Genomic DNA, 26,751 nt, shown 5'->3' with positions numbered 1-26,751 from the left:
GAGCAGGACACCAGTGAACCTTCGCTTCTTAGTCGGTTTCCGGCCACCGACGTTCTTGTTGGTTTTCACTTCCAAGGGATCCCCCGACATCGAAAGTTTCGAATTAGAAGTACTATGTCTGGTAATCGCTGCACTCAGTTCCACGGCAGTCGATTCCAGGCTGGAAGGCACTAGTCCGTCTGCCGCCTCGCTCCGGGAGGTCACTGCGGTTGGTTTCAGCACAGCAGTGCTACGAATGGCACCGAGTGTGCTGCTCTCGACGCTCTCGCTAGATGCCAGCAGCTCGTCCTCCGATGATGCGCCTGGCATCACCCCCTCTTCTTCTATCATCGTTTCATGCTTTTCTAAAATTGAGTCCATGCCTTCGTCCCACAAGTAGTCCGTGAAGAATGTCCACCCTGGTTGGCCCGGCCACCAGGGTAAGGGTCTTATTTGAAACTGAAGGTGCCCAAGCCATTTAGAGTTCGCATACTAATGACAAAGCTCCCCATTGGCCACGCAGCCCTCGGCGTATGCTGTTCCACATTGGCTTGGGGTCCTATTAGCACTTTTTCCAGTGTAGAGAGGACAATCCCCGGGCTGTTGCTTCGGTCCATCCCCCCGCCAGATCTACTTGCCCCCAACATATGACCACCAGACAACCAGATCCTCGTCAGTTGGATGAGCCTACACCCAGCCCGGGCCTACAAACTCTTGGCCTGTCCGAAGACGGTTTCCAGCAGCCACCACGAGGAGGTCGTGTGAGGACTTGCCGAATTATGTAGCTTTAACCTGAGGCATAATCAGACCAGGCCGCCCCATCCTGATGTAGGAGGCCAAAATTTCTTGGAAGGATTCATCTCTCGAACGCGGCTAAGATTTCGCAATTTTTCTTGTTAAGTACCCAAGTCTCCGAGGAATACATGAAGACGGTCAAGATCATTGTCTTGTCTCGGACACCACCTTGTCGTGGTGGGAGAGCTTGTGATAGTTTACTACTACACAAAGGGTATTCAAAAACACATGAAGATGGAAACATCTTCATGTGTTTCCATCTGGAAAATCTACACCCGGTGTCTACCGCGCGGTCAGCCAGAAAATATAGTTCAACAACCCCCTTAATGAGAGGAGCTAATAACCTCACTACGGCCGGCCTGTCGGCGACACTGTTGCCTAACTCTTCTAAAATAGGGAAGAGGAAGGCTCGGCAGAAGGAAACTTTAGTCACGAAGGAGAAGGGACTACATGCATGCCTCTCAGAACCGTCTCCTCCGCCTATACCCAGAAAACGGAAGAAAGGGAAACTGAGATAATTCTGACCCCAGGACCTTGTTGCAGTCAACTTACAATACCAGGTTAATGGTAAGAAGAGAAACGTCATAGATGCCTCTGCTTACTTACCCTATGATTCTTTGTGTCCTCCGCTGGCGCAAAAACTAAGGGATCTGATAGCTTATATAGAAGCAAGTGGCCTTGAACTTTGAATAGGTTGTGATGCGAATGCTCAGCATATTTGTTGGGACAGTAGCAAATGCAATCCTAGAGGAAAGAAGCTGTTTGATTTTATCACTTCAGTTGGTCTGAGGACCGCGAACGTAGGGTGCGTCCCTACTTTCGTGGGGTCAAGAAAAAGTGAAGTAATTGACCTAACAATCTGCACTTCAAAGTTGTTAGAGTTGATTAGAAACTGGCGAGTGCTAGATGAAGTCTCACTCTCAGATCACCGCTACTTAGAATTTAGTCTGACTATTGCAGTCGAACAGTCTGTAATACAAAAACAGAATCCTAAGAAAGCGGATTGGACAAAGTTCAATGAACTTCTTGGCGACAAAATTGAGCTCCCTAGGCGACCAAGTACTCCTTTCGCGATAGAAGATTAATTGGAAACTCTGAACCGCACACTTTTAGAGTGTTTTGAAGAGGCTTGTCCTATTTCCCGAGGCCAACATGGTAAAACAGTTCCATGGTGAAACCGCGAATTGCAAAGACTCAGGAAACCAACTTAATCTAAATCGTGCTTGCAAAAGCAATACAGATGAAGACTTGCTAAACTTCCACAATTCACAGCGTGAATATAAGAGTCTCTTTTGAAGCATACTGTGAGGAACAGGAAGATGAAAAGAAGACTTCCAGGCTGTGCAGAGTCCTTAATAAGGACGAGTTGGCCAAATTGGACTCTCTTAGAAAACCGGATGGTACTTTCATGAACTTCAGAATTGAGTCTATATAGACTGTCTTGGAAGTGCACCACCCGGGAGAACAGGTCTCAGAAATGGGAAGAAGAGAATTGGCGGTTTATGCAAACCATTCAACACGAAAATGTTGCAAGGGGAATTGGGACACAACGAGAGCAGCTGTTACTAATGAAACGCCGAGAGCTGCTATACTATCATTTGAACACTTCTGGGCACCTGGCATGGTTGGTATTTACCCAGCGATGCTAAAGGAGGGTATAGAGCACTTAAAGCCACTTCTAAGAAATATGTTTTGAGGATGTCTTGCTCTGGGCTACGTGCCTTCTTCTTGGCAAATGGTGAAGATAGTCTTCATACCAAAATCTGGGAAAGATGACTAATCACATCCAGGCGTTAAGGTCGCATACAGTAAATGAAAACCAACTTGCTTACCAACGTTGACAGTCCTGTGCTCTTCATTCTTTGTTTTCAAAATTAAAGGATACAACTCTAAAGCGTGAGTACGCGATGGAGGTTTTCATGGGGGGCTTTTGACTATGCGTAGTTTCAAAAGCTCTATGATGCCACCAGAGAGCATGGTGTTGACGAAACTCTATTAAAGTGGATCTACGCTATGTTAACGCAGAGATTACTGTTTGCTGAGGTGGGTGTTGATCGCTACCTAACAACGCAAGCGACGAAAGGCTGCCCTCAAGGAGGTATGCTATCGCCACTTCTCTGGATTATGCTGATCAACTCACTACTATACGAACTGCAAAATCTACCAATACACGTTCGAGCTTATGTGAATGACGTGGCTATGCTAGCGGTTGGTCGATATCTCGAAATGGTGTGTAGAAATACACAACACGCCGTTGATTTGATTGACAGTTGGTGTCTCAAGTCCATGCCTTCAATAAAACCAAATAAAACCATAATGGTATTATTTACAAAAAGGAGGAAACTGAATGATTTTTGCCTTCTAAAGATGAGGGGTACAGCCCTTCAACCCTCCGAAGAAGTGAGATATCTGGGAGTTATTCTAGACAAGAAGCTTCTTTGGAACAAACATGTAGAGGTAAACATGAAAAGCTCTCACAGCTTATGGGCTGTGTAGGCGGATCTTTGCCTCGACATAGCTGCTTAGGCCACAGGATATATGTTGCTATGATTAGGCCGATGTTCGCTTATGCATCCGTAGTGCGATGGGTTAAAGTGAAGCAAAAGAGTTTTCGCTTGCAGCTTGCAGCCCTTGGATTTGTTTACTCAGAGCACTGCAACGAGAGCAGCTCATAGACTAATTCGATTTGATCTATGGGGAGACAATGGACGTGGGGGCACAGAGCATTGGAAGAGTCATTGGGAGAACAGAATCTAATTTTCGCAATGCCTTCCGATTCTCGGATCCCCATACATCTGTCTGTTAGAAGATACGATGTTATCTTCAAACGAAGAAAAAACTGGGACGAACCAGAAAAATGCTTTTCAGGATTTCCTGACATCTTCTACACCGATGGCACAAGAAAAGAAAATGGTTCAGGAGCAGGAGTATATATCTCGAATAAAAACGTGAAATGAGCTTTTTCCTTGGAACAATACACAACTGTCTTTCAGGCTGAAGTGTATGCGATCCTAAGGACGGCAACCTGGATGATTGATGAGTGGTTGAAGGGGAGGCGCTTCGCAATCTGTAGCGATATTCAAGCTGCATTGAGGGCTTTGAGTAGTACTTTGATCATGAAATTGATTGAACTTTGTTTCTAGATTCAATACGGAATCCACGGAACATTTTCTATGTGAGTGCCCCAGCTAGGATGCATCAGACATCAGATTATTGGTGCTGATGTGTTCCAACTGCAGCGGGTAACATCACATCCACTAACGGAAATCCTGCCATACATAAACGAATCCGCGATATTACGTTAGACAAGGGAATTTAGTACAATGGACCACTAAGGTCTGAGTGCTCAGAGTCTTTGTCTCTCCTCCACCTCAAACACACACGCATACAAACAAGAGTTTTGACCCTATGGGGAGAAGTTTCGAGCGAGTGAAGACTCCTCATTTCACCTATACCCAAAAGCAGAAAGGTTTGGATGCGGAGGAAGAGCCCCATGAGGTACTCAAAATGTTCCAGGAGGCAGGAACTGAGGTCAAGTGCCTCTCTGTCTCCCGTTTTAGTACGAGGAGATCCGTTTTGGAACAATGAATTTTGCCGCACTTCCTCGTGCAGATAAGCCCGGAGGGCCGAGGAAACGATCTGATCGGCACCAGGTTGCTAAATTACGGGGCAATTCGTTTTGAGCGCCTGCTGATGGGCGAAATAACTCAGTGCCGAAGATGCCAGCGCTACGGTCACTCGGCAGTGAACTGTCAAATGTGTAAAGTGCGAGAAAGGCCATACAGCAGTCGAATGTTCGCTGACTAAAGCAGAAGGCAAGGAAAAAAATCTTCTGTGCCTACTGCGGAAGCGGAGAGAATCCAGCTTCGTACCGTAGATGTCCTGCATATCGCAATGTTAAAGTCACAAGGCAGCAGGCGCCAAGATCGGCCCAAAAGACAAAGGCATCAGGGGCGTTGAACGGTGCCGTCCCTTCAACACCAATTGTCCCGGGGATCCCTTTTGCAGAAGTAGACCGACAAAGGGGAGCTAAGAAGCCCAAATAAATTGCAAGTCTTAGGAATCTTCAACGGAAACTACAGACTCTTCCTTACGATAGCGATCATAAAGCTATTCTTATTCACATTCTATTTGGTGGAGGAAGAGTTCGCCTTCTGCCGATGGACAGTAGCGTCCACAAGCTGAACTTTAAACAAACAGATTGGAAGAAATTCCAAGAGAGGTTTATTCGGGGATATCGAGAGGAATGTCCGGATGTCACAAGGCTATCGTACGGAAGGTCGCGGTTCAAATCTCGCTGGCGGCAGTGGGATTTGTATCGTGATTTAACGTCGGATACCAGTCGACTCAGCTGCGAATGAGTACCTGAGTCAAATCAGGGTAATAATCTCGGGCGAGCGTAATGCTGACCACATTGCCTCCTACATTATACTGTAGTGTACCGTTACGGTTACGGCCCTGATCCAATATGGATTGTTGCGCCAACGATTATTATTATTATTATTATCGAGAGGAATGCCCACCTTTTGATGGAGGAAACGATAGTACAATTGCGCCCGGGGACAGGAACTTGAGCAACGGGGAAATACTTCAGTATCTTCTCAAGTTGCAGAACTTGACGCTGGATACAACTTTTTATGAATCACCTTACATACAGCATTATACCCGTTGGTATATCGCACCGGTGCTATTACAGTGCAGCCAAAAATAAGATGGTCCAATGTCTCTAACGCCGAACTACACATTCTGCCCTGGCCTTTTTCCACCCGCTAGCGTGGCGGTTGCGACATCCTGAATGGCACACATAAATCCCTCCGTCTCAGTATAGAGCTCTCCAGCACACACCCATCTGTTCAAAAAATGTAAATCAACAAATGGTTCACGTGTTTACCGTGCATCGCCTTCGACTTTCATTCATCGATCCGCTCTTGGTCAGACTTCACTCAGAGGATTGAAAGGTCGATGCTTCAAATTAAATGGAGTTAACCCACATCCTGCCTTACAAACAGCCGCATGCAGACCTGCTCTTTGGTGTAAAATTAAGCGCGTAGCGTCAACCACGCCTCTGTATCCAATATAACGAGTCAGGTTCATCCGCTACACCCAGAGTTTGTATGGTGCATTCGGAATTTGGGCGTAATAGTCCGTATCCGCCACTGGACGTTTAACAAATCGGTCTTCGTCCACGGCAATATTCCGAATGCATAAGCTAATGAAGGGATAGCGAATACATTCAACATGCTTATTTCATTCTTCCCCGAGAGATGCGATTTCAGTACCAACTTTACACGTCGGAGGAATTCGGACAGCAGAGCATCCTTCATATCACCAACTCGAGCATGGGTTCTTTGCAGAATTCCTAGGCATTTGTAAAAGTCTGTCTCGGTCATAGCTTGGATATGGAAGTCACCAATGCTATGGCATGTGCCTCGTAATGATCTATGCGGATGGCTTGGATTCGACACTTCTCTCATCCAAATTCCATCCGAATATCATAGCTGAACATGTCTGCTCCTCATAACAGACTTCTAAGGTGGTCGTCAGTACCAGCATATAGCTTAATGTCATCTAAGCACATCAAGTGTGTCTATTCGCACTTAGTACGTAGGCCATGTTTTATTACGAAATCATGCCCTCTAGCATCATCCAGTAGCCATGAAAAGGGATACAGTGCAATGCCAAATCAAATGGAACTCAAAAAATCCCCCTTGGCAGATGCCTCTCCGTATAGGGATAGGCTCTGTGGTATTAGAACCCTCAGATGCACGCACTAATAAGATCGTGTGCCACCCTTCCATGACTGTCGCCAAAATCTTTATTAGTTTCGGATCAATGCAATATAGATGTAGGACATCAATTAGCCAGATTTGCGGAACGCTGTCAAAAGCTTTGGCATAATCGCTGTAGCAACTAAAGATATTTCTTTGGCCTCTATTTGCTTGTCCTACAACTCCCAGTCAATAATGAGTTGCTCTTTGCAACCTATCATGCCTATCTAACACCATTCCCGCAAGTAAGGGGTGCGGCGCCCAAATGGTATAGCGCAAATCCATATTTGAACCAGCGAGGAGCTCTGCCCGAGATATTGGCACAACCACCATGAAACTCCCACAAAGGAGCCAACCTCAAATAATCCAGCCGAGAGCACATGCTCCAGGAATTCTCCTAGAACATATGCTGTCAGAGAGCCATCCCGGTTCCCATGGTACCAGATAATCTCCGGTGAGGCTTCGTAGCAAAAACCACTTCAGATGAATCCCTTATGAGTGCACCCCCATAATGATCGGTGTATTAACTTTTGAATTAAAATTCCCGCCAATATGAAAAAAGTTATTTTGAGAAAAACGACTTCGAAAAAAAATTGTTTGAAAAGTTGCCTTTCGAATAAAAAGACATCTCTCACTCTTAATTACAAACAAAATGCAGTTACAGCAATTCCAAATGCCCTCGTAGATGGGACTGACGCTATTTATACTAAAGAGACTAAGTCCTGGGCCAATGAGCCTATACCTAATAAGCTCTGTAGTACTCTCATCAAATCTAAAGGAATACGAACCTTACTTGGAAATTTTTTCGGCGTATTCATGTATAGGCGGGCAAAGGGTAGTACAAGTCCCAGGGCGAACCGTGGGAAACGCCTGCTGAATCAACACCAACATCTCTCTACTACCAAACCCCCTCTACATTCACGTGGTGACGGTTGGGAGCTCTTTCTTAATGAAAAACTTTACGACGGTGGAGGATGAAGGCGAGTCTCCCGCGCCTAAAATCGGAACAAATTGTACCAACTGGTCCTCCAGGTTCGGGATTGGGTAGGGCTGACAACCTTACACGGAAAACCAATGTCACGAAGTCACAGAAGGAGCCTCGGACAGGATGGAATTTAAAACGACAAACCCGGCAACGACAACGGAATAACGATTTGCGCGTTTTCTCATGAAACGTGCGGTCCCTGTATAGACCGAATGCTGCTCAGCAGCTAGCTCTGTCCCAATATAAGGCTGATATAACAGCGTTGCAAGAGATGCGTCGGACAGGGATCGGTTTCCTAGAGAAGAGCCACTACACCACATATTATAGTGGCCCTTCCAGTAAACCATGTGCTAGGAGTAGTTTTTTTTTAGAAAGCCAAGAAATAAAACCTGCTGTTATCGGCTTTGAAAATACAAGCGAAACTATGTACTCTGCGCTTGCAAGGCAAATTTAGAAATATAAGCTTCATTAACGTTCACGCCTCTACAGAGGAGACTGCAGAGTAGGAGAAGGATACATTCTACGAGACAATTGATTGGACCCTTGAAGCCTGTCCCAAGTATGATATCAAACGCATACTTGGAGGTTTTAACAGTGAAGTAGGAACGGAGCCCGCATTCAGGCGATTTATCGGTTCCCATAGCTTACCTAGGGATACCAATGATAACGGACTGCGAAAAGCGGACCACAATCATACGTGCACCTCTCCAGATCGGACCACTTTCAACCAAATTGACCACTTGTTGTCTGATCGCCGCCACCTCTTAGCCTGGATGAACGTCAAAACATATAGGGGGGTCAATATAGTTTCGGATCACTATCTCGTTGGCATGGTGCTCCGGGCTCGAATTACAACACCACCTAGAATCCCCTCTAACAATCAGGTGAGAGTGAATATTGAAGCCATTCACAACACAGCCCTCCATAACACCTATAAAAGGGAAGTAGATGCCGCAATATCCGCAGCTAACAAATGTCCTGGAGATAAAGCATCAACAATTGATCTTCACAACCACCTGAAGAAAGTTATCATTGATATGGTCACAAACATACTTGGCCCCAGTCGCAAGAAAAGTCGGAACGGCTGGCTTGACGATGAATGTAAGCTAGGAACGGAACGGAAAAATGCCGCATACCGGGGAAAATTCGGTATCCCGACAAAATTGATAAGACTGACTAGGCTGGCCCTGACCAATGTGCGAGGTCAGATAAAAACAGCAGGATCACTCTCGAGACCGTTCAACGTCAGCAAAGGTCTAAGACAAGTCGATACCCTACCATGCGTCCTATTCAACCTGGTCCTAGAGAAAGTGATTCGCGATGCAAATGTAAATGCGAGAGGCACCATCCTCTTCAAGTTCACCCAGCTACTGGCCTACGCTGAGGATATTGACTTTTTGGGTAGAACAAGCCGAGATGTACAGTCTACTTTCATCCAGATCGAGCAGGCGGCTTGACATCTCGGGCTGCACATTAATGAAGGCAAGACGAAGTACATGGTGGCAACGTCAATGTCAAAAACCAAAGAACGAACTACATCGAATCACACTGGTTAAACGAAAACAATCAAGATAGGAGACTACAAATTTCTTAGCAAGAAAAATTGCGAACTCTTGGCCGCGTTCGAGAGAAAAATCCTCCGAAGAATTTTTGGCGCCCTATATGAGGACAGACGATTCCGTAGCCTACACAATGACGAAATCTATGAGCGATACCATGATCGTCAGGTTGAAGATAAAATTCGACTCAATAGGTTGCGATGGGCCACCTAATCCGTACGGATGGGGATGATTCCGCAGTTGAAGAGCTCTAGTTATGACCTTCATTATACAGGATGCGGCAGCATAACTTCCTTTTTTCAAAACTCAATAAAAACTATTGTATGCATCGGAAAATATTTATTTATTTTTTATAATGTAGTTACATGTCTAAAGTTTTGATTTACATTATTTTGAGATCAAACCCGTTAGGTGACGTCCCCCATTCTCCATACATTGCGTAAACCGATTTCTGGCGTTTGTCATGACTCTTGTTAGCATAGCAGGTGTTATGTTGGCAATTTCTTCTTGGATGTTGGTCTTCAAATCTTGTAGGGTTCTTGGACGGTTCACATAAACACGCTAAACGCTAAAAAAAACAATAGCATCCTCGGGAACGACATCAAGAAGAAGCTCACACGCGTTCATCCGAGAATTGAAGTCACGTTTTGAAAGTTCCTGTACTATCGCCATCTTATAGGGATGAAAATGAAGATCATCACGAAGAATTCTTTTTACAGAACGATCGGATAGTCCAAGGGCAGATGCGTGTTTGCGCACAGAACGCCGTGGCGATCGCAACATTGACGCTCTCACTGCTTAAATGTTCTCAGGTGATCTAACGGGCCGAGGGACTCCAGTTCTTCCTTTTGTCGCACTTGCAGTTTGTCTGAATGTAGTGACCCATGTAACAATTGGTTTGCGGTCTGGGACGGGAGCCAAGGGGGCTAAATTAAAGCGATTCCGAAATGCACGCTGTGTTGCAATAACCGAACATCCGCTTGAAAAGTAAACCTCAACGGCAAAGGCACGCTCCTCTCTATTCCAACGCATGATGGCGACTGAACCGTGTCGGGACAAAACTTTACAGTATCCCCTCTTGAACGAGACCGCTAGCGCTCCGCTATGACATCAACTGAGTGAAGCTATGCTGCCGCACCCTGTATTATATGACTAATATAATGATCAAATTTGATTAAATTCCAATTAATTCATCTCACTAAAAAAAGCTCTCATGGCAACAAAAAAGCAAGAAACTTGTTGAAAAGGTAAGGATTCACTACCAGAACAGTCACTTAACAAACTTAATAAACTTTCCTAAAAATTTGAAGCCGTTAATGATGACCAGAAAGAATGCTTTCGACCATATGTATCTGAAGATGATTAAAGAGTGTTAGTAGAAGCGATGAAGAAATTCACCAACGGCGGCTTGATACGCTGGATGGGGATTTAAAAGCCTCGAGATTGCACCCAAATCAGGTATTCGATAGAGCCAAATGGCGCAACCGATCGCGACCAGCCGACCCCGCTTGTGAACGGGACAAAGGCTGAAGAAAAAGAAGATTATTTTCTACTTTGTACGACTAACAAAGCTACTGCTACCACAACTGTTTCACAATCAATCATGAAATCACCACAATTTAGAAAAATGCGTTTATTTACATTATATTCAATTAAAAAATCAAATTATTTACACCTCTTCGTTCATAAAAAAGTACAAATACATTTTTGTCGGAAAATCTGTAAATGTCCATATTTCCGATAAAATTTCAGAATGTTCCATTCAATCCACATTATTGAATGCATTCCGCAACAAAATCCAATGTACGTATATCAACTGGGGCTTAACCTTATATGAATATATATAAACTAAAATTGCATAATTATGCCAGAATACAATGAAATGAAAAAATAACAATGCATTAAAATATATGCAAACATTTAATTTCTTAAAAATAAACCGTTAAATTATTTTCCGCCGAACCTATCGTATCAGCTGAGGACATCAGCTCAGATTTTCCATTCTGCCAGTTGAGCTTTTTCGTTGTGGGTGATATTCGGTTTTCAGTGTTAATGATGGAGTCACGGTCGATTTCGGGATCGAAATCAGGACATCCATGGGCAGCTGAAGCTCGAGAAACGATGCCTGCAAGATAAAATATATAAGTTTTGTGAGTACCTGGTTCTTTGGAATACACTCAAAGTACCCTTGTTTGTCGTAAAAGGCAACTAAGAGAGACAGAAATTTGTAACTACTAACTATTCTGCTATTTCGAAACTTCGTTACTATCAAAGCGCCTTGAATTTTTTATTGGTTTCTGGAATGTACGACGTTATATATATGTAGACGGTGCCTAGAATGCTCGCTTTCTCCAACCGTCGATTTTTATTCTGGAAGCCGAACTGATAATAAGCGCAAGTTCCTATAATCGTCAGACTACCAACTAAATACCTCCCCATCGTCAGAGAGCTAGCCTGAAACCGTTTGTCACATTACTTCGGGCCCAAATTCTCCCGCCTTGCGGAGCCTTAAAATCAGGGAATTCCTTTCACCAACGGGAGGGGAGAGGAGGAAGGGAACTCTCAGTTCAAGGAACCCCCTGCCATCCGGCTCCTCCACCGGTCGAGTTCTATCTTCTTAGCAACGAGAAGGGCCCGAACGTAATGGGCAACACGATTCCACCTGTCAGCAGTCCTCAGCATCTCTTCGACTGTTGTCTGGAGAAAAATCCCCTGTGTTTAAATAGAGCTGGTGACGAACCCCATCCCACCTTCCACAAGAAAAAAAAGTGTGGTGGGCATCATCCACAACTCCATTGCAAAACACACAATCCGGAGAATGCGCCTTTCCAATCTTGTGCAGGTAAGACTGAAAACTTCCATGCCCACTTAAAAATTGGGTAAGGAAATAGTCAGTCTCACCATGCTTCCGATTCAGTCACGCACCTAGGTTGCCGATGAGCCGCGCAGTCCATCTGCCTCTAGTTTCATTTTGCCACGAGAGCTGCCACTCGTCTAGAGTGCGTTGCCGTTCTTCGCGAGTAACCACCTCCCTTGCGCTTGAGGTTCCTATGATGAACTCATATTGATAGCTACTGCAAGGAGCGCTCCCATAACATGGGAGCCGGTTTCTGGCAGGGTTTTGACTGCAATATTTCCGTTCAGTGTAAGGAGCATCACAATTGAGCATTGTGGGCAATACGAACAAATGCAAATTTCCGATATAACGAAGAAGGAGGCTTGCTATGAAAAACTACATGCAGTTCAAGCAAAGTATCCTACAGTCAGCTCAAAGCAATCGACCAAAAAAGATCATTTTTAATCGTTCCTGAAAACCCAATAAAATTTATTAGGAGTTCTTTGGAATTTCTACCAAGAAATTTGTTTCGCTCTTAAAATTCATGTAACTTTTAAGAACCAGTTTCACGCTCCAAGCGCCACAAAACAACCGACAACCCCAACGAGGGAGAAATAGCAGACCCTGAAAACGTTCCAAAGGATCAATAGTGGAAGAATTAACTATGCCATCCGAGAAGACGAACAGCGGGGACTTCATCGTGCGGGAAATCAAAGAGCTTAGGCGCGATGTTAACGAAAACCGTCAAAACGCTGGAATTAAAATCGAGAGCAGCGCTGCGATCCTTAAGAGTCGAAGTTCCTGCAGCGCAACTAACCACAGCAGAATCACCGATGTCAACAGCATCTATAATAGCAGCAACATTCCACTAGTGATCGATAACGTCTTCGAAGATCATATGGAAATAAATATGATTGAAGAGGAGGGTTGAGATTGTCAAGATCGGAAGTCCAGGAAGAATCAGGTAAGTGCAAAAATTGGGAGTACCCCCTAGGCAGTATCAAGCCCCTCTTCTCAACTTAGTCCAATTAAGCCTAGAAAGGTGAAAGTTCCTGCAATCACAGGGTACAATATCAACATACCTAAATTTTTGAAACCCCTCCAGGGAAAAGGTCTTAGAGCGTCCTTAAAAACACAAAGGCTGATAAGACTCTATTCTTTGCGGAATCATTCAATGATCACGCCAAAATATTCACGCTCATTAGAAAGCAAGAGCTCAATGCCACCACTCGAACCCCTCCAACTCTGAGGATATTACCAATGATCATCAGAAATCTTCACCGGAAAACAGACCCTGAAGATATCATGTCTCAACTAACCACGAAACACCCACAATTGAAACAACTTTCGGTTTCAAACTTTGTGACCAAATTGGACAAGACTCTTCCAATCAAATCTCGATCCGGACTTTTTGTAGGCACTTTCGAGCCCTCCCAAAAAATTAGTGAAGTTGTGGAAGTGAAATACATTCTTCATCAAAAAGTAAGCTTCGGAAAGTTCAGGAGTCATGAAGAAGTGCAGTGTTACACCTGCTGAAACTTTCGGCGCTTTGCCCAAAATTGCTCAATAGCGCACAGATGTGTAAAGGACACCAAGTGCCATTCGCGTGGGGAATGCCCGAGACCCACGAGAGAGGTACCGCATTGCTGCAACTATGGTCAAACTGGACATCCAATTGATTATCGCGGATGTTTAGCCTATAACGAAATGGTAGCTAGAAAAGAGGCTGTCAAAACCAGGAAAACCAAAAAATTTCCTCGAATCAAGCAAACTGTGACACAGCTATCACAAAGCTTAACCAGCCCCGGGGTCTCAAACGCTCAAGCCGCTAAGAAAGCAATTCCTACATATAGCCTTCGATTTCATTTCGAGGTTAAGTGCTCCCTGGTTGTCGCTTCTAATACAATGTGCTCCGAATCTCGGCCATTGAAATACAATATGTTCTGCGTCTTCCCCTCAGCAGAATATCAATCGGAATCACTCCTGCTATTACGCAAGCTCGAAGACTGCTTCGCCGGATATTATTCTATAAGCACAACATATTCGAAGTACACTTATACGTTACGCAACTGCAATTATTCTTTTATTTGATTTGGTTTACAGTGCATCTGCCTACATTGCGGCTGCATATAGAGAGATCAAGCTGACCAGCCTTGAAATAAGGAGTCGACGACATAGTGCTCCTGTGTCATATGCCATCCTCGGCATGTGATTTGAAGTTTAGTTTCTGATCGATCATTACGTCTAAATACTTGAGCACAGGCTGGAAATATATTATTTGTGTTCCCCAGTTGATCTTCATAGACTTGCACTTTCTCCGATTGATGATAGGTATTACTTTTTCCTTATGTGCTGCGAGATTGGTTCTTCCCTCTAATGTAAAGTATCTGGGTGTGATCCTGGATCCAAAGCTAAATTGGAGATTAAACATAGCACTGAGGGTTAAGAAGGCCTCTATAGCCGCCTATGCCTGCAAGAAAACCTTTGCAAAGCAATGGGGTCTCCGACCGAGGATGGTTCTCTGGATGTACACTGCTGTAGTGCGTCCGATCCTAACGTACGGCTCCATTGTATGGTGGTAGGCTTTGAGAAAAAAATACAATAGTCCTGCCCGGCAGATGCTCTCAATATACTCCTGCATCTCCTCCCCTTAGACCTCCACATTAAATACGTTGCAGCGCACAGTGCCGTCAGACTTCGTGAGTTCGGATACTGGGCAGCGAAGTCCTACGGCCACAGCAACATCCTAGACGAAGTACCTCGAGAAATCTGGGCATTCCTCAGGGACTATGCCACACACAAGCTGAACTTCAGGAGAAACTTTGCTGTGGAGTTTCCAACTAGGCAAAGTGGAAGGCCGGCGGCGTGTTGCAAGGTTATGACTCAGTATTCTTTACCGACGGATAAAAAATGGCCAATGGAGTCAGCGCAGGGGTTTTCTCGAATACACATAGTGTATCCAAGTCGTATGGTCTCCCAGGTTTGGGTTTGTATTCCAGGCGGAAGTACTGGCGATATTGGAAGTCTGTCGATGGCTGAAGTGATATTTGAACCCCAAGCGTTACATAACCATTCTGACTGACAGCGAAGCGGCCATCAAGGCCTTGTACTCAGCGACGACATCTTCCAGGCTGTTAGGCTAGTGCACAGACGCGCTGAACCGTCTGGGCGGCACGCTCAAGGTCACCTCTTCTGAGTTCCCGGGCATAAGAACATAGAAAGGAATGAGCTGCCTGACGGATTAGCCAGGCGAGGCTCTGCTCTTGGCAGTCCTTCGGTGAATATAGTCGGTGTTCCGCTGAAGCCGAGTCTACTCGCACTACCTAGCAACCGCGGGCCTTAGATGGCGAAGGCTTACGAGCTGTGCCAAGTCGAGGAGAATTTGACCCGCTTATAACATAGCCCGATCACGAGAGCTCCTGTGCCAGACGCGTGCAAATGCATTCAAGATTACGGCGGTCTGCACGGGGCACTGACCCATAGGAGAGCATGCCGCTAGGCATACCCTCCAATCGCATTTCCGAAGCTGCGGAGAAGGAAGGGAAACTCTCATGCACTTTCTCTGCGATTCAGTCAGGCGTCAGGCTACGGACACTGGGTAAACCATTCTTTGGGGACCTCAGAGAGATTTCTAGCTGCAGGGTGAGAGAGCTGCTTTCCTTCGTGAATGCTACGGGTTGGCTCTGAAAATCCGAGCCGGCTAGACTCTGCCTTCCTGCTCCCATAACAGCAGTCACGGTCTTACGAGTTTGTGGCATCAAAACGGCACACCACAGCGCTAATTGGGCTGCTCGGAGCGGTCACTGATTCCTACCTACCTACCCTGATGTTAGCAACGGGAAACCAACCTACTTTCAAGCTTTCGAGATGATCTCTAATGCGTTCCAGGATTATTTTAGCTATTATCTTTGCGACGGCGGGGATATTGCAGGTACCGCTCCAATTATAATACTCAAAACAGAAGCCCTTTTTTTGGAACTTAAAAATTATCGCCTTCTTCCATTTTTTGGAAAAAGTCTCGGAGAATGAAACATCTGCAAAGCTTCAGATGCAGCGATGAATCAATCTGCGAGGAAACCGTCAAGTGCAGCGGCTTCACTCGGTTTGAGTGCATTGACAGTCAAAGAAACAGTCCTTATCCGCATGTAACGGTGACTGGCCATCTTATCCACAAGAGACGGAAACTTGCCGGATATGATACGTTTATAAACCGTGGTGAATTCTTTCCACCTGTTCAACTGTTTGTTATTGACCGTAAACGTCGACCATCAATAGATTTGCGACTACATCGTGATGCGGTATTCATTTGGAGTCCAATAGCAAATTGCCTTTTGTCACGGCGTACGGTACGTTGAACCCAGGCGTACGGCCTGCCAAGATTCCGTAGTTATATAAATCTTATGATTCCCCTTCCGGACATAGCATCCGAGCAAAAAGCATTGTTGGTGGCAGCTCAATGCTCATCGATATTCTCGCACGGGTTACTCAGCGTATCTGCAGTCCGATCAGGACCCAATGACGGCTGGATCATAAAAGCGGTCGATGTTGAATTTGGGGGTCGCAGTTTTTCAACCCTGTTAAAAGTGGAAGACGCAACATGCCAGCAAACGTAAGCAACCATCAGATGATGATCCATTTCGAGGCGATGACAGCACGTATCTTGTCACGCACGTCCAGGGGACAACTTTTGAATCTACTTTACGCAAAGTGGCCAATCTGATTACTCGTACGGTGCTGGTCAGTTGAAACCCAATTGACTTGATGTGCCACCAATGATGGGGTGATGCAAGCTGTAGAAAGCCACAAACCTACCAACATTATCGTCGGAGGAAAGCAGTTGCCCGACCCCACCTTGGCATCCAGATCACCCATCAAGATCACAATGTCACCTTTAGTAAGCCTCTACTGAATTGCGTGCGCTCGTAGAAAGCATTCTTCACTGAAGAAAACGTGCATTGTGGGGACCTTCGCTACTGTTATCAAGGGGCGTGCCTAGATTCCAGAAACCGATCCTAGTCCGTTTTCGATTGCCAAAGGTGAACTGAAAATGATGAAAAGTCAAGGTGCAATACACCCCTGCCTCAAAACATAAAATCGGCCCCATATCATAATTTTTGAATTTCGAATGACAAACTATACTTACTTCTCACAGTTGCTGTGTAATTCTCCCGTTCCCGTTGTTCACGTTCCCGCTGTGCCTCCCGCTCTAAACTGGCAGCCAAAATCGTCGATGCACCAGCACTAAGACTACTTCCCGAACCACCATGTGCATTGATTGGATTTGACATTGTCACACCAGCACCTACTCCATTTCCATTCATATGATTTCCATTTGAAGGATCTTTTTCATGGGTTACTAAATCCGCCGAAGAAACAGTACTATGAGCTTGACTGTGAACACGATTTCTCGATTTTCTTGGAGTCTTTCGCATTCTTACTATATAAAAAGACAGAGCCAGGATAACTACAACAAACAGAACGACAACAAATCCAAAAAGGCCAAGAATACTGGATGGCCAAGACGTTTGTGCCATAGCTACGCCATCCATGGTTATTGTCACAGGAACGGAAGCACTTCTAGGAGGTACCCCAGAATCGGTTGCCGTCGCAATCAAGTGGATTATTGATTGATTGATTGTCTGATCCATATGCATCCAAAGATTTCCTGATGAGTCAATATCAAATAGGCTGGCATATTGTCCTTTCAATGTCATTTGTAGGCGATCATTTCGATCACCATCAGCTGCTTCAAGTCGACCGATAATAAGATCACTTGGCTTATCGTTAGGGTGGACCACCTACAAAACAGAAAATTTGTTAAATTCAAAAACACCTCCGACACGCAATACTATACCTCATTCCCTACAGTAAACTCGTAGTGTGATTGCCGAAATCGAGGTTCCCAGTCATTCACATCAATCACATCTAACAGAACCTCTGCCGTTGCATTATTAACACCATCTGTCGCCCACACCTCGAAATTATGTTTTACATTTTTTTCATAATCCAATGCTTTTTTCAAAACTAATTCTCCCAATGCCCCAATAGAGAAAAATTGCGCCTGCAGTGGATCAGTTATGTAATATTTCAAATGCTTCCCTGGCTTATTCGTTGGCAACGCGAGTATCCTGCTTCCAACATTTACATCTTCCCGGACGCGCACGGTGAATTTCTTTTGAACAAAGCTTAGAACGCTCATATCACTATGTGTCCCTGGTCGGGATAATGAGACGGTTGCGAAGGCATACCGATCATTGTTATCAATCTGGGTGGCTTTAACGATCACTGTCACCGGATTATTTAATTCCGACGGGCCCAAAGTGCGGGCTAAACTCAACTCTCCAGTTTTCGAGTCAATCCTAAAGTATTTCGACTCTGGCGATTGAACTATTGAATATTGAATCGGAGCACAAATTCCTTCATCCTGATCTACTGCTTTGATCGGTTCTGGAAAGATTTTGATCTGTGTCGGGTTTGCTTCGGGAATCAATTCCCCTCGATATGACTCCTCTAGAAACTTTGGATTCTGATCATCAGCATCGATTATATTTACTCGAAGTGTTGTATCCGAAAACTTAGGAGGGGTTCCTTGATCCTGAGCGCGAAGGCGCACAGTAAAATTACGAAGAGTTTCATAGTCGAGAGGTCTTCGGAGAACTAAGGTCCCATCCAGGGGATTTAAAAATTGCACGTACATCGAGTAATGTCCGGGAAGAATTTGATATTCGACGGTGGAAAATGGTCCTTGCTGATCATCATCTATAGCCTTGGCTCCTTGCAGGATTCTTGTTCCTGGAACGGTTACTTCTGACAAGCTCAAGGAATATGGAGCACCGACCCACTGAGGGGCGTTGTCGTTCACATCAGTTACTCGCACATTAACAGGAATGACGAAGCTCTAAAAGAAAGTTATTAAGAGGTGAAAATCAAGAAAACAATTTTAAATTTCAGTTCACTTACCGGATCACTCGAGTACCTTCGATCACAAATCACATCAACGTAAATCGATGCCGGCCCTTTGACGCCCTCCTTATCCAATTCCGTGACTAGAACTAAATCCTTTGTACCAGGCGTTATCTTAACCGGTGCATCCTTCTCCCGTAACGATAAATTTATATCTCCTACTTCGTCATCTTCACTTGGATTTCCATTTACACGCAATTTACCGATGACCGAGCCCACGGCCATGTCTTCACTTGCCAAGAAGCTTTCGGCCGAACCTCCACCTTCCAAGTAGCATCTCGAATCGAGTATGGCGCCATTGGCTAAAAACGAATAAACGTTAATGCAATTAATTTTGAATAAAGCTTACGGACATGAATTTTAATGATATTGCAAAAACCTCTGTGTACATATGGAATACAAACATGGTTTGTGTTTATTCAATGCTCTAGTAAACACATGGAGTTTGCCTTCGTGATAATCGATGCAAAATGCAGTCAGCGGGGTATATAGATTTTCACTCATTTGAAATTTCATTCGCATTCTCCAGAATCATTGGCGATCCGCTCAACTTCTCAGCGGGCAGGAAGAGGAAGTGGTTATAGCTGAGAAATATGCAAACATGGATACGCACTTTTCATTTTCAAAAAGTGGGAACTTTCTGTTCGTGTGTTCCTCGAGGTACCAAGGAGGAAAAAGCCTCTTCATCGAAGTAAGCTGAACCGGCGAAAATACCAACGAAAGTTGCTAGCTCCTCGATTGCAGCGGCAGCACCGACAACCAAATCAAAATACTGGAAGCTCGCGCTTCGAGTATAAAGGTTTTGTGTTCATCTTTTTATTTTTTTTAGTAGAGTAGTGGAATGAATGTGGTTACGCACAGAGTGTTGGACTCCCGCGACAATACGCGCTCGGACGACCAACTAAACACCTCTCTGTCATCAGAGAATTAGCCTGGAACCTGGAAACCTCCATGCCCGCTTAGAAGTTGGGTAAGGAAGTAATCAATCTTAAGTTCAGCCACAGGTCTAAGTTGTCGATGAGCCGCGCAGTCCATTTTGCCAACAGAGTTGCCACTCGGTAAGGGTGCTTCACGTTCTTCACGGGCAACCAGCTCTCTTAAGTAGTAGTACATAGTAAGTAGCTTTACGCTCCTTGGCAAGGGGGGCAACGGTGATCACACCTGCTATCACCATCACGGCCGGCTCGAAGACAGTGTGATAAGCAGACGCCAGCCGCAAAGCTCCCCGTCTCTGCACTTAAGCAAGGCACTTACGATGCACCTCCTTGTCAAGGGCATCAGCCCTTACTTCCGCGCCATGAAGCAGAACCAAATGCGTTGCCCCCATAAGAAAGCGTCTTCTAGTAGATATAAGGCCCCCAACATTCGCCATTAGCCCACTCAAGGCCGCCATTCCAGTTGCAGCCCTGTCCGCTGCAGCTTTGATTTGCTCGAAGAGGGTCATTTTCGAGTCGAGCATTAAAGCAAGGTATTTAGCCGGTGGTCAAAGGGTAGTATAGGTCCCAGGGCGAAACGTGGATTGGTACCCACGATGAAGCATAAAACCTGGGAAATGCCGGCTGAACCAACACCAACAGCTCTACTACCAAACCCTATCTCCACCTCCACGTGATGACCGCTGGGAGCTCTTTCTTAACGAAAAGTCGCAGACGGAGAAGGATGAAGGCGAGTCTCCCGCGCCTAAAAACGAGACAAATTGTACCAACTGGTCCTCCAGGTTGGGGGTTGGGTAGGGCTGACAACCCTATACGGAAAACCGTTACGGAGCCACAAAAGGAGCCTCGGACAGGATGGACTTTACAACGAGGAACCCGGCAACGACAACGGATTAACGATTTGCGCATTTTCTCATGGACCGTGCGCTCCCTATACAGAGATAAAGCTGATGAGCAGCTAGCCGATACCCTGTTCCAATATAGGGCTGATATAACAGCGTTACAAGAGATGCGATGGACAGGGACCGGCTTCCTGGAGAAGAGCCGCTACACCATATATTATAGCGGTCATCCAGTAAACCATGTGCTCGGAGCAGGTTTCTTAGTCAGCCAAAAAATGAAACCTGCTGTTATGGGCTTTGAAAACATAAGCGAACGGCTATGCACTCTGCGCTTGCGAGACAAGTTTAGAAATATAAGCCTCATTAACGTTCACGCCCCTACAGAGGAGACTGCAAAGTCGGAGAAGGATACCTTCTACGAGGCAGTAGAACGAACCCTCGAAGCCTGTCCCAGATATGATATCAAAATCATACTTGGGGATTTTAACAGCCAAGTAGGGACGGAGCCCCTATTCAGGCTATACATTCTATACTCTCACAGCTTACACAAAAATACAAATGATAACGGACTGCGGATTATTCAATTAGCAGGGTCACACGAAATGGTTGTTGGAAGTAGCTGGTTTGCGCGGAAAGCGGTCCAGAAACATACGTGGGCCTCTCCAGATGAGACCACTTTCAACCACATTGACCACGTGTTGATCGAACGCCGCCACCTCTCAGCCTTGACGAATGTCAGAAAATATAGGGGGCCCAATATAGACCCGGATCACTATCTCGTTGGCATGGTGCTCCGAGCTCGAATTACGACACCACCTAGAATCCCCTTTGACAATCAGGTGAGAGTGAACACTGAGGCCATCCACAATACAATCCTCCGCGACACCTATAAGAGGGAAATGGATGCCGCAATAACTGCAGTCAACAGAGGACCTGGAGATGAAGCATCAACAAATGATCTTCACAATCACCTGAAGAACGTTATCATTGATACGGCCACAAACATACTTGGCCCCAGCCGCAAAAGGAGTCGGAACAGCTGGTTTGACGATGAATGTAAGCTAGCTACGGAACGGAAGAATGCTGCATACCGAGTAATGTTGCATTCTCAAAGAACGCGAGCACGCGCAGGGACCTAGCAAGAACTCTGTCGAGGGGAGAAGCGACTTCACAGACGGAAGAAGGAAGCCTGGGAGAACCAACAAGTCTGTGAACTCGAAAAGTACAGGGAGCAACCGCACCAAGTGCGCAAGTTTTATCAACGAATCACCAGGATGAAGCCTTATACACCTCGATGCTCATCCTCCCGAGGCAAAGAGGGAAATCTGATTTCCGACAGAATGGGCATATTGGAGCGATGGGTTGAGTACTTTGATGAGTTACTGAACAACCAGAACATCGGCGACTTGGAGGTCCCGCCAAATGAAGACGACGAACAAATATTACCACCACCAAGCATAGAAGAAACAGTCTGTGCAATTCATCAGCTTAAAAATCATAAGTCGCCAGGAGCCGATGAAATTACAGCCGAATTGATTAAATATGGAGGCGACCAATTACACCAAGCATTTCATCAACTAATGCTCAAGGTGTGGGATAGCGAATCAATGCCTGACGACTGGCAACGAGGCATTATCTGTCTCATACATAATAAGGGACATATCACACAGTGCAGCAATTATAGAGGTATCACAATGCTGAGTACCATTTATAAGATATGCTCCTCTATCTTGCTAGACCGCCATTGGCCCATATCAAAGTGGCTTCACTCCAGGCAAATCAGCAGCAAATCAGATTTTCTCTCTGCGGCAAGCAATGGAAAACTGTTGGAATATGGACATCAGTTGCACCAACTGCTCATCGACTTTAAAGCCGTCTATGAGAGCGTAGCCAGTGTAAAACTGTACACGGCCATGAGAAAATTCGATATTCCAACGAAATTGATAAGACTGACTAGGCTGTCTCTGACCAATGCGCGAGGCCAGATAAAAGCAATAGGATCACTCTCGAGACCATTCAACATCAACAACGGTCTAAGACAAGAGGATGCCCTACCATGCGTCCTCTTTAACCTGGATTCGCACAATCCTCTTCAAGTCGACCCAACTACTGGCCTACGTTGACGATATTGACATCAAGGGAAGAACAACCCGAGATGTACAGTCTACCTTCGTCCAGATCGAGCAAGCGGCGCGAGATCTTGGGCTGCATGTTAATGAAGGCAAGACGAAGTACATGGTGACAACGTCAGCGCCAAAGCCAAAACCGAAAGAACGAACAACATCGAATCGCATCGGTCAAATGAAAGCAATGAAGATAGGAGACTACAACTTTGAGACTTTTGATAATTTCTCCTATCTAGGGTCGAAAATCAAAACCAATAACAGCCATGACGATGAAAGCCACGCACGGTTCTTGGTTGCCAACAGAGCTTATTTCAGCTTACAAAAGCTGCTTCGCTCGAAGCGTCTCACCACAGGGTCAATGCTCTTACTGAACAAGACTATGATCTTGCCAGTCCTCATGTAATCCTCGGAGACTTGGGTTCTTAGCAAAAAAAATTGCGAACTCTTGGCCGCGTTCGAGAGAAGAATCCTCCGAAGAATTTTTGTCCCCCTACATGAGGATGGACGATTCCGTAGCCTACATAATGGCCAAATCTATGAGCGATACCATGACCGTCTGGTTGTGGATAAAATCCGGCTAAATATTATAGGTTACGATGGACAGGTCACTTAATCCGCATGGATGGGGATGGTCCAGCCCGGAAAGTCTATAAGGGCAATATCTATGGTAGAAAAAGAAGACGAGGCAGACCCTGCCTGAGATGGAGCGATGGCGTAGGTCAGGACGTCAGACAGCTTTTAGGGATATGGAATTGGTGGACCTTGGTGCAAAACCGGGGTGTCTGGAGTTTCTTATTAAGGCAGGCCTAGACCGGATGCTAGTTGTTGCACCATTGATGATGATGAATACTCTTGCTGTTGCAAGTTGTAAATCTTGTCAACTCCTGGCACCTTCCAATTACTTGCCTTTGAAGAGCTGCTTCTACGTCAGCTTCAGTAGTGTCAGCTATAGTCATTTCGGGGAGGGGCTCGTATGAACGCATAAGGTGCAATTGCAACGGCTGGGTTCGTTCCAAACACTTCTCCAGAAGTCTTCTGATCCAGGTTGAGGTTATTTTCACGACCTGAGTTAGTGAGATTTTTATAGAATCCCTGTTGATTTTGAAAGAACAGGACGGACAATACGTCCTTCGCTGAAAGCTTTTTGGATACCTACGGATGCGATTGGAGAATATCGCAAATTTCTGCTTCAGCACCTCGAGGATTTCTTCGATTGGCACATCATTGGAGAGAAGGTAGTTTCCAATGATGTTTGCAACGCATTCTAGGTAATGGATTTCGACCAAGAAGTGCCTAGCGGCTGGGAGAATCTCAACATATTCTGTGAATGTGACCTGGAATGCAATTTCGTGGTGGTAGGATGAACTTAAGGGGGGTTCTGCAGCCAATTCCCGAAAATTACGCTAATATACTATTATTAACTTTATTTGAAGAGATATCGGTATGGAAGGTATTTCGGACCCTAGCCACCACCATATAGTGGCAACCTCTTCATGTTTTTCAGATTTTTCGGTTGGGCAGCTTCTGAGAATACCCCCATTAAATAAATGATCAATTTCGACCCCCCAAACTCCCCGCCTTTCCAACAAATGTCAAAACTAAGACCAACTTCGAAAAGTACTAATCGAGATCTTTCATTTGATACCTCACATGACTATATTTGGTGAAAAAAATGTACACCCCCCTTTTGAATGTATGGGGACCTCCCCTTAAATTCGACATAAAAGGTTGTAACTCACAGTATGCGTGAGCGTTCACAGTTCCCATCTTTCCACCAAATCTGGTGTCAATCGCTGCAATAGTCTCCGAGAAAAATGCGTGTGACAGACGGACAGACAGACGGACAGATGCGATAGACAGACGGACAGTGCTGCTTGGACCAAAATGGCTATGGGAAGGATGCCCAGAACATAAAACCACCATGGAAGACGAGAGAAGTAGGAAACGTACGGTGCAGGGGCTCGGAACCCCAGTACCGGCGGCTTTTGGGAGTGAGCAAGCCGCCTTGCCATATAATGCTACAAGTGATTTGGATATAATATAACGAATATAACGAATAATGCTACAAGTGATTTGGCAATAACAAGAGCAAACAAAGATGAACTAAAAGCAGCTTTTTGGACAACAAAAACCGTGACAACACCCACCGCACATGTTCAAGATGCTCGACAACAGGAGGTGCTCCAGGAAGAAGGAAGAGATCCATTCAAAAGAAGCTCATCAACTTTGAGATCTCCACCAATGCCAAAGACGATGAAGGATAAAGTACAGGCCAAAAGTGGAGGACCATGTAAAAGGAGTAACCCCGCCGGGACTTATAGGGAGCAGAGTCCCGATCCAGAGGAATTATCCTTCACCCAGTTTGGGGCAAAAATAGTTGAGCTGTCCGAGTTTATCAAGGACAAGCACAACGTACATCAAGCCATAAAGAATATGGTGAGGGCTATTAGAGTCCTCTACAATAGATCACAGATGGAGGAAAAGAATAATAAGGACACCTCGAACCCCGCTGTGCCAACAGTATCACAAGCGACCCAAGTGACGCCTAACCGTACTACCATCGAATCCCTGCGAAATAAGCAAAAACCTGAAAAAGAAGGGAATCCTTTGAATAACCAGCAGACGCCCAAGAGAAAAAAAGGCGGACTGGACATCCTGAAAACCAACACCAACAGCTCAGAAGGAGGAAAGCATACAGCGAATCTAGGAAACTCGACCAGCGTTGCGAAGCCCAAGACGAACGAAAACGATGGATGGACTAAAGTTACCAACAAAAAAGCGAAACGAAAAGCAAAAGTCCGAACTCGCCCAGATGCAATTGTTATCTCCAGTAAGGGCAATCTGTCCTACGCGGAGATACTCAAAAAGGTCAAAGCTGATCCCGACCTAAAAGATCTGAGCGGAAATGTGAACAGAATCCGAAGAACCCAGAAAGGGGATCTCATGTTCGAGCTGAAAAGATCCAGCGGTGGCAAAACTGATGACTTTCGAACTCAAGTGAAAAACTCGCTTGGGGAGAATGCCGCAGTGCGTGCCCAAAAACATGAGATCTACATGCAATATAAGGATCTTTATGAAGTGATATCGAAAGGAGAAATTTGTACTGTTCTGAAGGAGCAATTCAAGTTGAAAGAACTTACCGAGGAGTCTGTTGTGGGCTTACGAAAAGCCTATGGTGGTACTCAAACAGCCACAATATGAGTACCAGCAGAGGCAGCGCAGATGTTGTTGGCTGCCGGAAGGGTTCGGATTGGATGGGTTTTCTGCCGTTTAAGAGAACAAATTTCACTGAAGAGGTGCTTTAAATGCCTCATGTTTGGGCACTTCGCGAAGGCATGCACCAGCAGCATTGATCGATCCGATCGATGGAGAAGGTGTGGGGAGAAAGGCCATATTGCCAGAGAGTGAAATAGGGACCCCAAATGCCTATTGTGCGAAGCAAAATAGGGACAGGATACCCGGCATATTGCCGGAAGTGGCAAATGTCCGGAATTTAGGAAGGCGCTCACTGCAATGAGAAAATGAGGTTTATTCAAATAAACCTCAATCATTGCAGAGTCGCTCAGGATTTACTTGAGCAGACCACGTTCGAATCTGAGATGGAAATTGCCATCATAAGTGAACCATATAGAAACCATCACGGTGGCATATGGGTCACAGATTCGACTGGTGGAGCGGCGATATGGGCTTGTGGTCGACAGGCCATTCAATGTACTGCAAGTCAGGCAGCCAGTGGCTTTGTGTGGGCGAAAATAAGTGGTGTATATGTATACAGCTGCTACGCCTCACCAAGTTTGACACTGTCTGAATTCGAGCAAATGCTTGATAATCTTGTTCTCGACGCAAGGGGAAGAAGTCCAAAGTTGATTGCTGGTGATTTCAATGCTTGGGCCCTAGAGTGGGGCAGCTGAGAATCAAATGCTAGGCGGCGCAGTTTAATAGAAGCTTTCGCGCAGATGGACA

General features: G+C 45.4%; 1 protein-coding gene across 1 annotated transcript in view; it reads right to left on the bottom strand.

Moving 5' to 3' along the window:
* Positions 1 to 10,704: 10,704 nt before the first annotated feature.
* Positions 10,705 to 26,751, bottom strand: part of LOC119660400 (protocadherin alpha-6) — a 38,439-nt gene continuing 22,392 nt past the window's right edge. Inside the window, exons 2-5 of the mRNA XM_038068935.1 lie at positions 18,883 to 19,187; positions 17,777 to 18,820; positions 17,066 to 17,720; positions 10,705 to 11,211 (exon numbers count right to left, since the gene is read on the bottom strand). Coding sequence (XP_037924863.1) covers positions 11,015 to 11,211; positions 17,066 to 17,720; positions 17,777 to 18,820; positions 18,883 to 19,187 — 2,201 coding nt within the window. The 3' untranslated portion in view covers positions 10,705 to 11,014. The remainder of the gene's footprint in view (positions 11,212 to 17,065; positions 17,721 to 17,776; positions 18,821 to 18,882; positions 19,188 to 26,751) is intronic.

Source organism: Hermetia illucens, chromosome 6, assembly GCF_905115235.1.
Source record: "Hermetia illucens chromosome 6, iHerIll2.2.curated.20191125, whole genome shotgun sequence".
Classification (NCBI taxonomy): Eukaryota; Metazoa; Arthropoda; class Insecta; order Diptera; family Stratiomyidae; genus Hermetia; species Hermetia illucens.
This window is presented reverse-complemented; position numbering and strand designations above follow the sequence as displayed.